The 16,223-nt window shown below is 43.0% G+C and overlaps 3 protein-coding genes across 5 annotated transcripts; 2 read left to right on the forward strand and 1 right to left on the reverse strand.

Moving 5' to 3' along the window:
* Positions 1-1,237: 1,237 nt before the first annotated feature.
* Positions 1,238-4,173, forward strand: gprc5bb (G protein-coupled receptor, class C, group 5, member Bb). The gene is made up of 3 exons (XM_076090864.1): positions 1,238-2,348; positions 3,921-4,033; positions 4,129-4,173. The coding sequence occupies exons 1-3, from the start codon at positions 1,238-1,240 to the stop codon at positions 4,171-4,173; spliced, it is 1,269 nt and encodes a 422-aa protein (XP_075946979.1).
* Positions 4,174-6,946: 2,773 nt separating this feature from the next.
* Positions 6,947-12,377, forward strand: knop1 (lysine-rich nucleolar protein 1). Of its 3 annotated transcripts, XM_076090502.1 has the most exons (7): positions 6,948-7,091; positions 7,795-7,869; positions 8,189-8,257; positions 8,378-9,514; positions 9,605-9,676; positions 10,166-10,234; positions 10,685-12,377. In XM_076090502.1, exons 4-7 carry the CDS (start codon positions 8,414-8,416, stop codon positions 10,988-10,990), a joined length of 1,548 nt encoding a protein of 515 aa, XP_075946617.1. In that variant the 5' UTR covers positions 6,948-7,091; positions 7,795-7,869; positions 8,189-8,257; positions 8,378-8,413; the 3' UTR covers positions 10,991-12,377. The 3 variants fall into 3 exon arrangements, with proteins under 3 accessions (XP_075946620.1, XP_075946617.1, XP_075946619.1); XM_076090505.1 differs by lacking the exon at positions 10,166-10,234 and having other exon boundaries at positions 6,947-7,091; XM_076090504.1 differs by lacking the exon at positions 7,795-7,869.
* exosc1 (exosome component 1) lies at positions 12,262-16,082 on the reverse strand. The gene is made up of 8 exons (XM_076090506.1): positions 16,003-16,082; positions 14,836-14,951; positions 14,555-14,629; positions 14,376-14,464; positions 14,246-14,279; positions 14,111-14,161; positions 13,761-13,845; positions 12,262-13,177 (listed from the first exon to the last, which is right to left on the reverse strand). The coding sequence occupies exons 1-8, from the start codon at positions 16,028-16,030 to the stop codon at positions 13,071-13,073; spliced, it is 585 nt and encodes a 194-aa protein (XP_075946621.1). The 5' UTR covers positions 16,031-16,082; the 3' UTR covers positions 12,262-13,070.
* Between the last annotated feature and the right edge of the window lie 141 nt (positions 16,083-16,223).

The raw sequence follows: 16,223 nt of genomic DNA on the forward strand, positions 1-16,223 counted from the left end.
ACAAGTGACTAATACTGGATTGGCTGTGAATTAACATCCTTATGTACTTTAATTTCCTATTTTCTTCCTGTTTAGACAGGTGCATCAGCAAATCATACTTCCCATGTGTGGGAGAACAGAGGTAGAGCTGGGATTGCGTCTCTGTAGACACCTCCGCAGATTCAGCGTGAAGCAGGGAGAGAGAAACACAGACGTGCAGACAGAATGAATAGAAAGAGGAGGACAGAGGGAGCGAGAGAGAAGAGTGAAAGAGAGACGGAAGATATATTTGACTATGTGGGTGTGTGAAGTATCAAGGCATGCATCATAATTGTGGATTCTTCTCGGAGCAGCCGGACGTTATTGGTCTCACAAAGTGTGCTATTGTGTACTTACAAACAGTGGGAGCTGTGAGCCACACAAGAGATAATATGGAAACCGTTTTGTTTCTGCTGCCTCAAGGATTTCATTAACCGGGATTATAAATATATATATATATATATACTTGGACTATAGTTGAAAGGGTGCAGACTGGAAAATGATGATGCCCCTCCACTGTCAATAATCAAGATTTCAAGACAAGAATTTATCTGAGGTGAGTTTGATTGAAGAGTTGAATCTTTCTGATGTTATTTTGTATGTGCGTGTGTTCCATCACTATCCTTGTTAGGGACCAAGTTGAGTTTCAGACCTCGACAGCGAGGACATTTTTTAAAAGTGAGGACATTATAATCATTCACAGTTTGAGGGTTTTAACTTGGTATCAAGGTAAAGGTTAAAATAAGGAATGCAATCACGTCGACAGGGGTCCTCACAAGTAAGTACAAACATTGTGCGTGTGTGTGTGCGTGCGCATACGCGTGCATTTTCTCTGTGCTTTTGGGCGCTGAAACTCTACTTCTCAAAAGCCCAGTATGTGATGTAGTCAGCCCACGCTGCTTCCCGTTCCCATGGAAACTATTGCCCAGCGCTAAAAGCAGTTCTATTCTGTGCTGCGAGTGAGTGTGTGTGTGTGAGTGTGTGTGTGTGTGTGAGTGTGTGTGTGTGTGAGAGAAAAACATATTAATCTCTGATATTATTGGATCTTATTGACTGCTGTTTTTGCTCTATGTCGTAGCTCATGAAGGTACTGTATTTACTAACAGACAGTCATTTATCACGATGTTCACCTTCCTGTCTCCCTCCTCACCACAGTATCATATCTCTCTCTGTACCTTTCTCCCCATCACTACATTATTTTCTGCTCTGTGTCTCTAAGATGGCCGTCAGCCCTATCATCATCATCTGCCTCCTGTCACTGATTGGCTATGGCTCATCCCACCCCTCTCCTCCTCCACGGGGGTGCAGCGTGGATGTGGACCCTCCGTACAGGGTGCTGTGTGACCTGGAGTCAGCCTGGGGTGTGGTTCTGGAGGCCGTGGCCTGCAGCGGTGGCCTGGCCTCTCTGGTCCTCGCTGTGCTCCTGTTAGTCAAGCTCCGCTTCATTTCTGACCCCGCCAGGCGCTCCGGCATGGGGCCTCTTCTCCTGCTCCTGGGCACGCTCCTCGGGCTCTTCTCCATCTCTCTGGCTTTCTTGGTGGGGAAGAACCAGGCGCTCTGTGTGGTCCGCAGGGCCTTCTGGGGGCCCCTCTTTGCTCTCTGCTTCTCCAGCTTGCTAGTGCAGGGTGTGAGGCTCAGGAGGCTGGTGGCCGGCGAGACGAGCCCTTCGGGCAGCTCCTTGGCTGCGCTAGGCCTGGCCTTGGCCTTGGTTCAGGGGATCATCTCTGCCGAATGGGTCTTGCTGACTGTAGTTAGGGAGGGTCACCCGGCCTGCGAATATCCGCCTTTAGACTTTGCTCTGACATGCAGCTACACCCTGGGGCTGCTCCTCATAGCCATGGGGCTTTCTTTGGGGGTGGTGCTGTGTGGAGGAGAGATGGGGGCAGAGGGAGGAGGTGTGAGTGAAGAAGATAGAGAAGGAGAGAATGAAAAACGGAGATGGAAGTGTAACGCCGTCTGGCTCTTCCTGTCCAGTCTGGCATCAGCATTGCTGTGGGTGGCTTGGCTGGGGTTTTATCTTTATGGCAGCCAGGCGCTGAGGGGGAAGGGGAAAGGGGAGAGGTTGGGAGGAGGAGGAAAGAAGGATGTAAAGGTGTTGGATGAGCCGGCGCTGGCGGTGGCCCTGGTCATTCAGGGCTGGATCCTGCTGCTGTTCCACGCTATTCCAGAGGCGCACCTCTGTCTCCGAAACCCTCCACCGTCCAACACGCAAGACTTCTTCGACACCAGTCACACGTCCCCTCCCCCACATTTTGGAGATGAGCTCCCGGTACACTCGCACCGACCCTTCCCTGAAAACCAGGCTTTTTCTATGGAGGAGCACGGCGCAAGTAGGCTTATGTAATGCATGTGTGTGTGTGTGTGTGTGTGTGTGTGTGTGTGTGCGTGTGTTGCTGTGCATGTTTGTATAACAGAGATAAAGAACCTGTTTCAAAGGGAAAACATGTTTTTTTCATCCTCGGTCGAATCCTGCCTCAACTCATTAGGTCGTCTTTCTGCGTGATAGGTTGAGTACAAATATCTTTGACATTTAAGTGTTTTATGGTAAGTCATCAGAACACTGTTGCCTGGCAACGCACAACAAAAACAGAATAAAAAAGACTAGACAACAAAAGACTAACTTTTATGCAGTATGACATCTTTAATTAAATAATGCCATACTGTAATCACAGCTATATCTGTTGAGTCTGGAAGGTGATCAATGTGGCTCCTCTCAACTGATATTGAATTTGAGAGCACTCCCACGCTGAGAGAAGGGATGACATCATGTCTCAAGGGTACATTTCTAAATGAACAAAAACAAAAACAAATTAAATTTCAACGAACTTAGATTAAATAAAATTGTATTAAAATAATTAATAAACAACATAAAAAATCTAATTAAAAAGATGGATGGATTGATTTTTGGTTTGAGGAATAACTCACACACAGCTGAGATATTTAAAGTTCATCAGCTACAAACTGCATTTTCATATCAGAGTTCAAGGAGTGGAGAGTTGTGCAAACTGCATCTCCAGTGCTATCGAATGGCCTGATTTGATTCATAGTAACAAAATATGCTTTTAACACTGATGCGATGAGGCACAGTATCTGCAGCTTTTGACTCTCAGACAAAAAAAAAGACAAGTCCAAAAGTTAGGACAGACACGCGCCTTATCTTCAGGAATTTCTCCTAACTCAGAGTAGCTCAGGAGCTAAGGATGTTTTGTGAATATGGCCTCAGTTCTCTCAGAGGAAAAGAAGATCTTTAAAATCGATTTTAAAAATCTGAATATGCATAAAAACTGCTCGCATGCTTGCATCACAATCCACTTTAATGCTATCCATCTGTTCGCTCTTTATGTTACTGACATATTTTTGTTTACCCAACAGTCACATTGTTTCTTCAGCATGTTCGTACTCAAAAGAGTCATGCTAATAATAATAATATTAATGCTACGGAAATCAATTTAATCCATTGTACTGCAGACCAACACACATTTGATCAAGATGGCCACATTACTTACTACCATGAGTGCCATGTTTGTGGCCAGCAAAGTGTGGCTCTCTGTTACTTACTGTAATCCAAAATCCAATTAATGCTTACGTGTAATTCATCCAGCCCAACAAAGTATACAGGGGAGTCGGGGAGATGTCAACTAAACACTGGAAAAGAGGTCCGATCAACCATAATAATTCTAATCACCGGTGAGGGTTTACTGCGGGTGTGAAAGGAGTTCCCAAATGATTGTTGTAATTATACTTCAACCTCAAGTTTGATGCATTTATGCTCTGTATCAGTCAGTGGCACAGTCATCTATCATATCTCCTGAAAGTGGAATAATTATGTTTGTTAGCGAGAGAGCTTTACCGTGTGTGTGTGTGTGTGTGTGTGTGTGTGTGCGCCTTGCCTTGTCTGCCAGCTCTCCGAAGTGGAACATACCACAGCAGCCAAGGGAGCATGCGTCCTGGCGTCGCCTTCAGAGGTCACGTCTACCAGCCCACTGAGATGGCTCTGGTCATGAATGGTGGAACAGTGAGTATGGATGTGTGTATTGTTGCCTCATTTACTAAATAACCAACCACAGGAGCAATGTATTTGCGAACTACATGTCTGTCTCTCTCTTGTAGATGCCCACGGCCCCAGTTAACTACACCGGACGACGGTTATGGTAATGCGGGACCAAGCTGGATACACGGGTGTGTTATTGTGGAATTTCCTGTTGCCTAAGAAGAAGAAGGAGATATTAAGAATCACATATCACACAGGATGGATTTGATGGGAGTTAAAAAAAATGTTTAATGTATTTGCGCACACATGTATTTTACATTTTAAGAGCCTTTTAATAGTATTTTTGCTGAAGTTTTCTGTGTTGCCTCTGTGTCGGCAGACTGGACACAAGAGAGGGAAGAGAAAGTGATGGAGCTTCCACAGTTTTGATAGTCTTAATTGTAATATGTAAATAAATACACTGACAAGTATAAGGACCTAATGCTACTATATATAAGGTGAAAATCTAAGACCAGTGTTCAACGTGGCTTTGACCTGGAGAAAGGTTCACTGATGATCTGAATGTAGTGAATTAAACATGTTGTGTGAGCAGCTCTAAACGAGTGCTGTTACTTACTGATCAGTGATGTTTTCTTCGTAAAAACGACGCTGTCCTTTTCTTTCTATCTTGCGTCGAGCTACGACTAAAATAAAACAACCTTTAGGTTGTTTATGTAAATTGCCTGCATTCGCCAACAAAGCTTGCTTGGCCTCTGTATTACGTGCTGGAAAGACCCAAAGGCCTCAGTGCGTTATTATCCATGTCTCAATTCTATCATCAGTGCTATTTGGCACATTGTGCCCTGTGTATTGATATTTGTCATGCATTTAACAAAGCTTGTGCAGAATTCTGGGGGGTCACCTGGTGATTTAAAATGCATTAGATAAATAGTTTTTAATAAGTATATCATAAAAAGCCATTAATACTGAAATGCCTATTCTGCAGTAAGGTTTACTGTTGGAGGTTGTGATTTTGCACTTTATCTTTGGATGGATTTGGGATGTATGATCATTTCAGATGCATGTAAGTGCAGTTTAAAGGTAATGTTTTTTGTCAGAATGACTTGTATTTTCAGTGTTTTCTAGAATTTTTATATAAATATGGAAGAGAAATAGTAGTTTTAGTATTGAGTTCATTCTTGAAATTGGAGACAACAGATAACAAAACCATCTGAAGTGCTCAGAAAATTTGAAACATCTACAACTCCATGACAACTGGGCAAAATCTGCAGAGGAAGATCATGTTGTATGATTGAAAGCTCTGGAACAGCTACTAAAGTTCGACTGTTTTGCTGGCTACTGACCATACTTGTATGGCAACATCTCATTATATTCTGGCATTGAGGATGCCTTTAAATTTCAACTTCCATCAAATATAGAGAGAACATTTCGTCATCCATCACTGTGAATTTAACTGGAACAGATTCAAATGCATGTGTACTGTTTTTACTTGTGACACAGCAAAGTTTGGCTCCAAGATGAGACACTTTTCTAGTCGGCAGCTGCTGTTCAAATGCACCGGCAAAATGAACTCTGAGGCAACTTCATACTTGACTTGAGGGTTTTTTATTTCCTGACCAACTCTGAATTAATTCGAGGACATTTAATCCGGTCAAAATACACTTCAGAGAACAGTCACCATGTAAATGTTGTGACCATTTTTTTCTTGCTATAAGACTTAACTAAATAATTTGCTTCTGTATACAGGTGTGCGCTCAGATAATGTACAATGAAAATATTATGATCACAAGATTTGTATGTATGAACACTATATAACTGAATTTTAATCATGTAAATATTCCAAATGTAAAAATGGTATTTTCCTTTTGAGATGCTCTTATGATGCACTGTTTGTGCACTGTTGTCTGTTTCGGGCAGCGTAACATGAATGTCTGTAATGTGATTCGCACAAAGTGGCTAATACATCAATGCATATTTTCTGATAATTATTGTCTGGTCATTGAACTGATCTTTCTTCATCCTCCTGTCATTACGGTACACGGATCCACTGTACTGTAGACATTGGCCACTTCATAGAGATGCAACTATAGGCCTACAATCAAAACCTGCCGTCACACAAGGATGTAGTAATCGTTGAATTGGGGATAACGTTGCAAACTTTGGGACCGCCAAAAGTATTTGTGTGAATAATTTAAAAAGAGAGTACTACACTTTAATACACTTTACTTAAACCATGGTTTGAATGTCGTTGGGTTACCTTTTTTTTTTTGCTGTTCATTTTATGTTAGTTATATCTATTTTTAGTTTATCTATTTGTTTATTTGTATGTGTTTAGTTGTTTGTAAATGTGCCACACTAAGTTCTTTTGCTGACTCAGTGCAAGTGTGTTTTGTAAATATATTGGTTCAATATAGAGGGAAATCAATCACTAACTGGCCAAGTTATAGCGTTAGCTTGTTTTGCAACTTAAATTAACATACAAATATTCATGAGTTACTACTTTATTAAGTAATAAAATATAATTTCATAGTTAAAAAACAAACAAAACCAAAACAATACAATACTTTAATTGAAAATAACTCTTATACTTTTATAAGTTGAGCCTTAATTCCCTTCATTGGGTACAACTCAAAGCTATTGAATAAAGGCCGGGACATTTTGAGCTTTTGAGGTATGGCGCATGCGCAGTGTAACTGGAGCTACAACGTTGGAGGGTCACTGCAGACGGCGCTAGCCATAAAGGGATGGTGGTTTCAGCTCCATGAACGCATACTGAGAACAGGTGCTCTCTGGTTGCGCTCGGCCTGACATAACGTTTTGGGTACGCTCGTGCGCTAGCTCGTGAGCCTTCCGGCAAGTGCAGTCCAGGTTTCACTGCGCAGGCGTTGTACCGCATGAAATGACGCATGACATCCACCCTTTTCACTGTGCTTGGTACAAATATCTGATGTGTTCGCATGAGGTATAACTGCGCCCGTTTGTTGCTACGGACGCCTGGCTCGTTGTCAACAGGAAAGAGCGGGAACTACTTCCGGGTGAAGAGAGTAAACTGGTGTCCACGTGAACTATCTAAGGGTACAAAGTAAGTAAATCGCTCATCAAGTTTACATTTCATAATACATCATGCAACTATGGTACGATTGTCTCACCGCCCAGCTGACTAGTTAGTGTGTTTCTTCATCGTGTTTACATTTTAGCTGCTATTTCACGTTAGCTGCTGTGAGCTGCTAGCTAGCATGGTTTACATGCTAAACAGGTACAACACCAGCCTGGTCCACGGAAACCTTTTTTCTCAAGTAGAACAACACCAGTATGGAACAGCCTGAGTCAAGTAACAGTTAGTGCCTCCTCAGTCAACGCATTCAAGACCAGCCTAGGGAGAGAATGGCAACACCATCAAAGCCAACACCAACACATACTTTCCTACTAATCCACCGTCCAGTCTCACGTTCTGCATTAACACATCTAACAAACCTTCAGACTCAACTAATTACGGATGAGGATCAAGCCATCACCTTGGTTTAGGGTCTCAATACTCTTAAAGGGTACCTAATGACCTTTACTAAAGGTAAATTACTAAAGGTAAATTACTAAAGGTAAATTAACAAGAGAGTGCTTTCGTTAAACACGGTCATTGTATTCTGGCCGAGACCTGTTGTCACTCTGGATTTGTTGCATCTTAACTTGTCGTAAGTCAAAATGTCGTCATACAAGTTTAGGTGCCATGGGCGTGTTAACTCACCTATGAGCAGTGGGACTGAAAGCATGTTCGTGTCATGTTTCAGACGGAAACCGATGAGGAAGTGATTTTTGTTTCCGAAAAGTGTGCATCTAAATCCAATAAGATCACCGTTGACAAGGTACCGATGATACTGATGCAAACAAGATAAACACGTGCAAGGCAGTAGAATCCTCTAGGATTGAAACCCAAGCTCTACTTTGAATAACCATGCATACTGGTTGTACTTTGTGACGGTGTGCTAAAAACGCACTACTACACGTAGAAGTTCAAAGCCTGAGAATTGCATATATCATAAATGTACATGTTGTAACACAAAACTAAGCATGAGTGAATCTCGCATAGTCCACAATGTGTGATTAAATCTGTAGAACTTGCAGCAAAGCACCTGACTTTGATTTGCAGACTCATGTAAGACAACACTGCTCTGTTCCCTGCAGGTGAGGCGACTGGCCCTGCAAAGAGACATTGATCAGCAGTCGCAGCCCAGGGAGCTAGCCCAACCTTTGGTTAGTGTTTATTGCTCTGTTACTCACACTTGCACATGCTCATAGAGCCTATAAGCCTGTTTTTGCTGTTTCATCTATTATCTAGTATTGTCTTGCAGTCATTTTTATTTCTCTCACCAGATAAGCCAGGGGTCTGTTGCTGTGGAGAGGGGGGAAATGAAGATGGAGAAGAGTGAGCAGAATTTTGTGAAGAAGAAGAAGAAACTCACAAAAGGACAAGCCTCTCTGCCTGAAAAGAAAAATGTTTCTGTTGATAATGGGAGCCAAGCAGAGGTTAAAATAGAAAAGAAGAGTAAAAAGGTTGATGTAATTGTTATAGATATAGATGGGGAGTCTTTGGATGAAAGTGAACAGAAAGAGAAGACAAAGAAGAGGAAAATTGTCACTGAATCTCTTAATGGTTCTTGTGTTAAGAATGGAAATGACAAAGAAGTCAAGAAGAAGAAGAAGCTGGAAATTGCACCGCTCAGTTCAGTAAAAGAAAAGGTGGAAGAGAAACCGAGGAAGGTGAACAAAATACAAAATAAGTCTGTTCAAACTAAACCACAAAATGTAAAGATACAGAAAGAGCAGAAGGAGGAATTGCCAAAGAGAGCCAAGAAGAGAAAAACGATTTTAGTTGTAAATACAGAGAAAAGTGAGGAGCAAGTTAAAGAAAAGAAGAAACAGGAAAGCTGTGAAGGAATAACTATTACAAAAAAGAGAAAATCTGCTAAAGTGACTGAGAATGGAGTGAAGTTAGGAACACCAGAGCGAGACACAGAGCGAGTGAAAAAGGAAGCCAATGCTAAAGAAGAGCAAAATAAATTAGCAACGCCTCAGATGAAAGGTAACAACAAAAGGAGCAAAGCGGCATCAGGCCAGAAGGTGGAGAAAGACGATATGCCCAACAAGAAGAGAGACAAATCCACGAAGAGCGAGAATGTTATCATGGATGAAGAGGAGCCTAAGACGAAGCCGAAGCCAAAGACGGAGCTTAAGACAAACGGAAAGAAAGAAAAGGGTAGAAAAGCTTCTGTGAAGGTCAGCAAAGTAGAGGAGAAAGAGCCAAAGAAGAAGAAAAAGGGAAAATCAACGGGAGAAGAGGAGGAAGAACCATTAATACTAAAATGTGAGGAGGTTGAGGAGCAGATTAGTAAAACGGGAGCCGCGGGCAAGAAGAGCAAAAAGAGGAAGAGCTCTGCTAAGGTGGAGACTGTGAGTTTTGGAACTGGTGCAAAAAAGAGGAAGATTAAAGAAGAGGTGGAAGACCAACATGTGAGTGTGTACTGTGGGAGGCGAGCGACACTGGGCTCAGATGTTGTTTTTAAGTTTTAACATCGGGAGTGAACCTGGTTTCTGTTTCAGGACTCGCACCTCGTGGACGTGGTCTTCCTGTCGGAGAAAACTGGAAACACAGATGAGGTCACCATCAACCAGGTAAACAAGCCTCTCAGTATTCCTCCATCACTGTTGGGTGTGATCGATGTTGCTGTGCACAAATGTAAATACTCTTATTTGCTCTCTTGCTGAGAGTTAAACGACAACATTGATATCACTCTTGTGTCTGTATGGTACATATGAAGCTACTGCTAACAGCCGTTAGCATAGCTTAGCACAAAGAATGGAAACGGGTGGAAACAGCTAGCCTGGCTCTGTCCTAAGGTGAAACATTAATTGACACCAATCTCGCTTGTTAAGTCCACTTAAGTTAGACGACTCCTGCCTGTAGTTTCATATTTAATGACCAGACATGAGTGGTCAATGTTCTTGTGTAAATGGTCAAAATAAGAGTATTTCCCAAAATGTTAAACTATCCCCGTAATGAGACAACCATCTGTATTATTTTATTCCCAAATAAATGTAAATTGCCTGCATTGTCTGTTTAATGCAGTTAAGCATAATGAAGTGTGTTTTGGTTTGTCGTAGGAAAGAAGACAGGCTTTACAAATGGAGATCGACAAAGCCTCTCAACCCCAAAATCTAGACAAACCAAAGGTCAGTATCAGTAACGTTCTTGTAAAGAACGTACAACTATAAAGTTTCCCTTTGGCTTTGTTTCCTTAAAAGGGCAGAGAGATTTTCAACGTTTTTAGTCTGTATCCTTGGTGAAGCTCAATGATGGGGACTGCACCTTACATTTCCCATAATGCAACTCAATAGCATCCTCATTAGACCCACCCTGTCTGGTCAATGCCAGACAGGTTGTAAAACAGTTTGTGATGCAGGCTTTCTATTATACACTTGAAGTCTACACGCCCAAGCAACTTTTCTTAAGTCTGAGAACATCATCAGGGTTATTTTGTCAGACTTTAGAAAAGACAATCTACGTCTGTTTTCACAGACCAAGTAGTACTCCTCATGGCGACTAAGCGGTGCTTTATGTCATAAATCAGTGGAGAGCCTCTTAATTCACTAATATTTGCCCCCAATATCTGTGTTCCTCAGGGTCTCGGCCAGTGGGGCAGCGCCCAGTTCGACAGCTCTGACCAGCAGCAGAAGTTCCTCCGGTTGATGGGCGGCTTCAAAAAGGGTTCCCAGCCGGCTGCGGCGAGCAGTGACGGAGCTAATATGGCACTGGGGAAGGACGCACAGCAGCAGTTGCAGCAAGGGCTTCTGGGAGACTTTGAACGCGCTCAATCGCGCAGAATGGACTTCAGTAACAGAGGGTCAGGACTTGGGTTCAATGCACCAACCAATAAGAAGTTGTCCATCGACATCAATGCATGTCGATCAGTTCGCTTTGATGATTGATCCAAGTGTGTGTGTGTCTTCAAGAGATGGTTGTGTGGTTGTACAACTTTTTTAATTTTTTTTAATTTTAACTTTAGATTTGCACACTTGACAGTTCGCTCAGGTTCACCAGGAAATCTACACCTCACAACAGACTATTATTGTAACTGGTCTGTAAATGAATGTCAGAGACCGAACACACAACACGCTGTTTGTACATACTGTATATTAAACATCTGACTGCGTAAAAGATTAACTGAGCATTACACTGAGCTGGTATAAATGTCCTGATGTTATTCTAGCTCTGTTGGAGGTGTGCCAGACAGACGTTTTCTTATGTGCATTCATTTCATGAAATGTTGGGTGATTGTGAGCAGCTGTGTGCGCACTACTGAGGAAAATTGACGGCTAATATCACAATTTGTCTCTTAAAGTTTCGTGACTGAATATAAAAATACATCCTTTAAAGGTGCCTTCTGAAAAAGCATAGAAACATTTTAAAAAGAACGCCCTCTACTCAACAATGTGAAGAGGTTACAGTGCCGACATGTCAACGATGTATTTATTGTGTTGCAGAGATCTCTACTGAAACCAGGATGCTAACTAGCTAGCCCCGACCCGCCCTGTCTCGTAATACCAAATAGAGCTAATGCGAGGGATTGTCAATCACGTCGAAGCTACAGGGCCCATGTACTGTGTATTTTTTTTATAAAATCCAAAGTGGCGGACTCGAGAAAACTACTTATATTTTTGTTTCGTCTTTCCCGCCACCAGTATACTACCTTTCCAGTGTGGAGGGCAGGCGGCGGCTCCGGGAGACAGTTGGCGGCTACACTTCGCATTCAGCCATGACAAACCTCAGAACATGGGTTCTGATCCCGCCCGATCGTTACACGGGTAGCCTACGCTGAGTCCTGCCGCTGGCCGAATGCTCTCCTCACAGTGAAGTAGTCTCCTGGTGGTGGAAATTCAACAATATACAAGTTCTCATTTATGCTGCTTTGGATTTAATCCAATAAACACTTGTGCGAACCGCACAGCTCTGAGTTAGTGTCACAGTATATAACTATAGGCCACTGCTGCATGTCAAGAGAATACCACTGCAGTCTTATTTTGACTGGCTGAACTTTCCTGCATTCTTGCTCTTTTGTTGGTTAGTAGTTTGCTTTCGTTATGACTGTATAGACCCAGCAGAAGAGGTGAAATGCTGCCTCCTATTTCTTTGAAACAGGTGGCCCGATCTTACACACTGCACCTTTAAATGTGTCTGGGTGAAAAGAGGAAACAATGGCTTTGATAGTCGTTTTTATTTCGATCTCGCACATGAATGACATTTGCTGTAAAGTGAAGGTTGAAGGAAAGTCAGTACACTTTACTTCAAACGATAAAATGGAGACATTTCTGCTTGCTTCTTGTCGGCTCATAATCATTTAGATTTGACAATGTGCTGAAAACAAAGAAATATCTGACTATCATGTTGAACTTCAATATTCTTCACACTGGTAGCTGTGTTTAACATTAGGCTCTGGTTACAAAATGCAGTCAAAGCCTCGTCTTAACCAAGTCTGACTTATGCACCAACTGCTTTTTCCTTCGAGTGACCTGATGATCGGCTAAAATACCTTTTAACAAAACCGAGTGAATCCTGCTCCGTGAACAAGACCTCTCTTCACTAGGTTCTTATGCTTTAAGCTTCTCACCATGGTGGTCACTCTGCAGCTGCAATGCAACATCCTCAGTCGATTAGGTTGCCGCCAGACAATTTAAAGGCAACTTTAAAAACCAACGTCGCTGGCAGATGCACTCACTTTAGTTAAAATGTCTTTACAACAGTTGCTACATAGTTTAGAATATGTCCTGACAGTTTGTTCCGACGCTGCTTCAGTGTTTTCAAGCTGGCACAATCAAATGATGACACCATGTGCAGAGGGAAAGCTATTTAAAAAAACAAAAACACTTGTGAACCAGAAGCAGCCAAAGATATGCACCTCATCCAGTCGCTCAGAAAACAACTGAAGCAGAGTTGGGAGGCTACTTAACAACAGTGAGTGAAAGAGGGGGGGGGGAAGCTGTGTGTTTCTTGTGGAGGAAAGACGTCGTCTCACGCCTGTAGAAACTCCGGCTGCACTCGCGCCACTTTGCGGAACTCTTTGCTGTGCGTTCGTGGACACTGCATCTCACACCAGCTGATGGGAACCATCTGGGCACCTGATCCACAGACAGAAACGTCAACGTATTGCATCGAACTACTGACAGCACCACGCATATTTAAAAACCTCAAGAGTTACTGGAATCTACAAAAATGATGAAACGCTCATCAACGAAAATACGAGCTGTTTTATAGTGGAACTAGAGATCAGGGTGTCGGTGAGACTTATTTCTTAATCAGAGGGTGACTTCTCCAAAGTGTGAGGTTAGGATGACATTCATTTAAGGCTCATGCTGAATATCTGTAGCAAAACATTTCAATAACCATGTTTGAGTTTCATCACTTGGCTCTAAGAAGTAGCAAAGTAACTGGATTGAAAAATGCTTTGTTACGAGATCAGAAATAACTGGATTAGCACTATTCTAAAATTCAGCCAAACTGCAGTAATGCTCCAGCAAATGCTTGATAAATGTGTCTTAACTGTGTAAATGGATAAGTGACAATAACGGTCTCCAGTTATCTGGGCAGCTACTCTTAAACCACCGTGTGTATCAGTCCGCGCTGTGCTGGAACCCTCCTGTGTTTTGAAGTTGAAAATAATAAGACAATACATATATTCAACACAATATAATTGAGACTCGCCTGCTTCATTGTGTGCAACCACCACCCCGAGCTCATTCTCTGCTGTCGTCAACAGGTAGTTCGACTGCACATCACCGAGAGAAATCTGACACCACGGGTCAAGGGTTAACGACACAGAAGTAAACGGCATACATCCACACTATTGAAGTGGCACCGTTTTAAATTCATGATTAGTGATAATCCAAAAAGTTGTGATTGGATTTAAAACTAACAAGTGAATATATGCACCTGCCACGCTCCCAGAGAGCACAACAACAGAGAACGTGGCAGACGCGTGTCATTCCCAGTTTAGGAAACAACAGGTAGCGGATGCATGAGCGGATTAGTTTATTTATCTAGGGACAGGATACCACTTTCGCCAAGACGATGTCGCCAGGTCTGAAGCTTTTGTACGTCTCCACCTGTAACAATAAAAGTAAAAAGCATCTTAGATTACACGAGGGCAACATTCGATGATCTGACCAAACACATGGATTCAAACACACCTTGTCTTTCTCTGTCGCGCGCACATCTTCTTTCCTGTAGAGGCAGAGGGAGTGGGCTCAGTTTTGGGAGCGACACAGAGAAACAGGACATCAAACGTTGTCTGGCTATGGACAGAGTTTTTGGGGTTACCTGATTGTTCCTCTGAAGCGGTCCTTCAGCGGCGTGGAGCCCACATAAAGGATGTGGACCTTGGCGAACCTGGGGTTGATACTGGTCACCTGTCCAGGCAGAGAACAGTAAGGCTCGAGACGAAACACCTCTTTGGATCAGCTAAATATAGAAGACGCGTATCTGATTCCACTGCATACCTTACAGGTGACTATTGCTCCTATATCGGGTAGTAGTTGCGTTTCGGTTTCCCGCACCACTGAGATCACTGGTAACTAGAAAACACATGGAAATACAATCACAGGTCAGCTGAAACCAGTTCAGTTTGAAATGAGTTCAAAACAGCCTGAAGAACAAACCTGTCACACTAAATATTGTGGATATTTCAGCACACGCCCTGAGCAACAATATTGCTGTTCAGTCACATTCACAACATGTTGCATAACAACACCTTCCCTCCGGCACGCCACACACCCCTCACCTCCTCTCCCTCGTTTTTCTTGAGCACGTAGCCGGCTAGTGAGGAGTATATGTAGCCGTGCCGCAGAAATACTCCTGTGCCGGGAATGCAGTTTTCCACACTGCATAGCTTGTCACCTGGAAAACAAACAAGAGGGGAAAGACAGGGGAAGTGTTGGAGAGGAGTTGTAAATACTAAAATGTTTGCAGTGGAGGTGGAGCATCTCTGCTACAGCCTGAATGAAATGATACATTTTTGTGACACAACATTAACCTTTGGAGTAAAAGAGCAGAGGCACTCTTTTTACGAAGCACGTGCCAAATAGTGTGTGTGGCTTCGAAATTCCCAGAGTTTAAACAAGAGCTTCATGCAGCTATGGATTGGTGACAGGTCTACTTTTGAGAACACGCTTGGACTTTAGGAACGAAAGTAAAAATCGTCCAGAACCAAACACAGCCCTGTCTGCACTCTGCACAGCTAGTAACAGTAGTAATAATAATCTACCTCATTCAGCTCTTCATCTAAGGGGGACAAGTATGGCTCTAGAATCCCCTTCACTGGTCCCTTTTCTCCTGGCATTAACATGACAGGAAATACTCATCCTGACCTCTTACTAACACCCCGTGTTACTACTTTCAATAACTGGTGTTTCCATCCAACTGTATTAACACATCGAAGAGGTCACTATCAGACAATTGCTCGAAACATTTTAGCTGACTTTTCCTACAGCACACTGCAACCGAGGAATTCACATGGGTGAGTCACAACAAGTGAGAGTAGGAATGCTGCTGTCCTGCCTGAGGCGATGGGCAGGAGGTGAAACATGCGTGGAAAGCAAAAGCAAAGAGCTCACAGCCCCGCATAAGTACGGTGATTAACAGTAAACAGTTTCTGAAATAAAAGCTCTAAACTCACCTACTCCGTCTCATATTTACCCGATACAACTAAATACATTTAAAAGTAGCTGAGTGCAGTGTTAACTGTGCTGGGAGCCAAAGCCCACACCACGCATGGCAGCTGGAAATAATTAACATGGTTTCACACTGTCAGACTGCAGCGTCACTGTATCTTCTAGCAGCACCGCGACGCCTTCAGAAGACAACGTTAACACAGAAGGACAAGACGGTCTAACATTGGGTTTAACTTCATCCTTATTTTGAGAGTAAATGCAAGTTTTACGGGACTCACCTGGAACACACAGCTTCATGGGAGACATGTTTTCGAGGAGCGTAACTCGTCAGCCCATTGGCTGTGACGAAGACCTCGAGTGGACTCTGATTGGCCGGTCTCGCGCTGAGCGGAAGTAACAGAAGGACGGCTCGGTCCGCCATGTTGGTTGAGGCACACATGGCATGCAGTGCTGCCTCATAGCGGCGAAGCATATGTACAACAATAACGTATAATTAAAA

The sequence above is a fragment of the Anarhichas minor genome, unplaced genomic scaffold, assembly GCF_050575085.1.
Source record: "Anarhichas minor isolate MPS153535 unplaced genomic scaffold, ASM5057508v1 ptg000012l, whole genome shotgun sequence".
Lineage (NCBI taxonomy): Eukaryota > Metazoa > Chordata > Actinopteri > Perciformes > Anarhichadidae > Anarhichas > Anarhichas minor.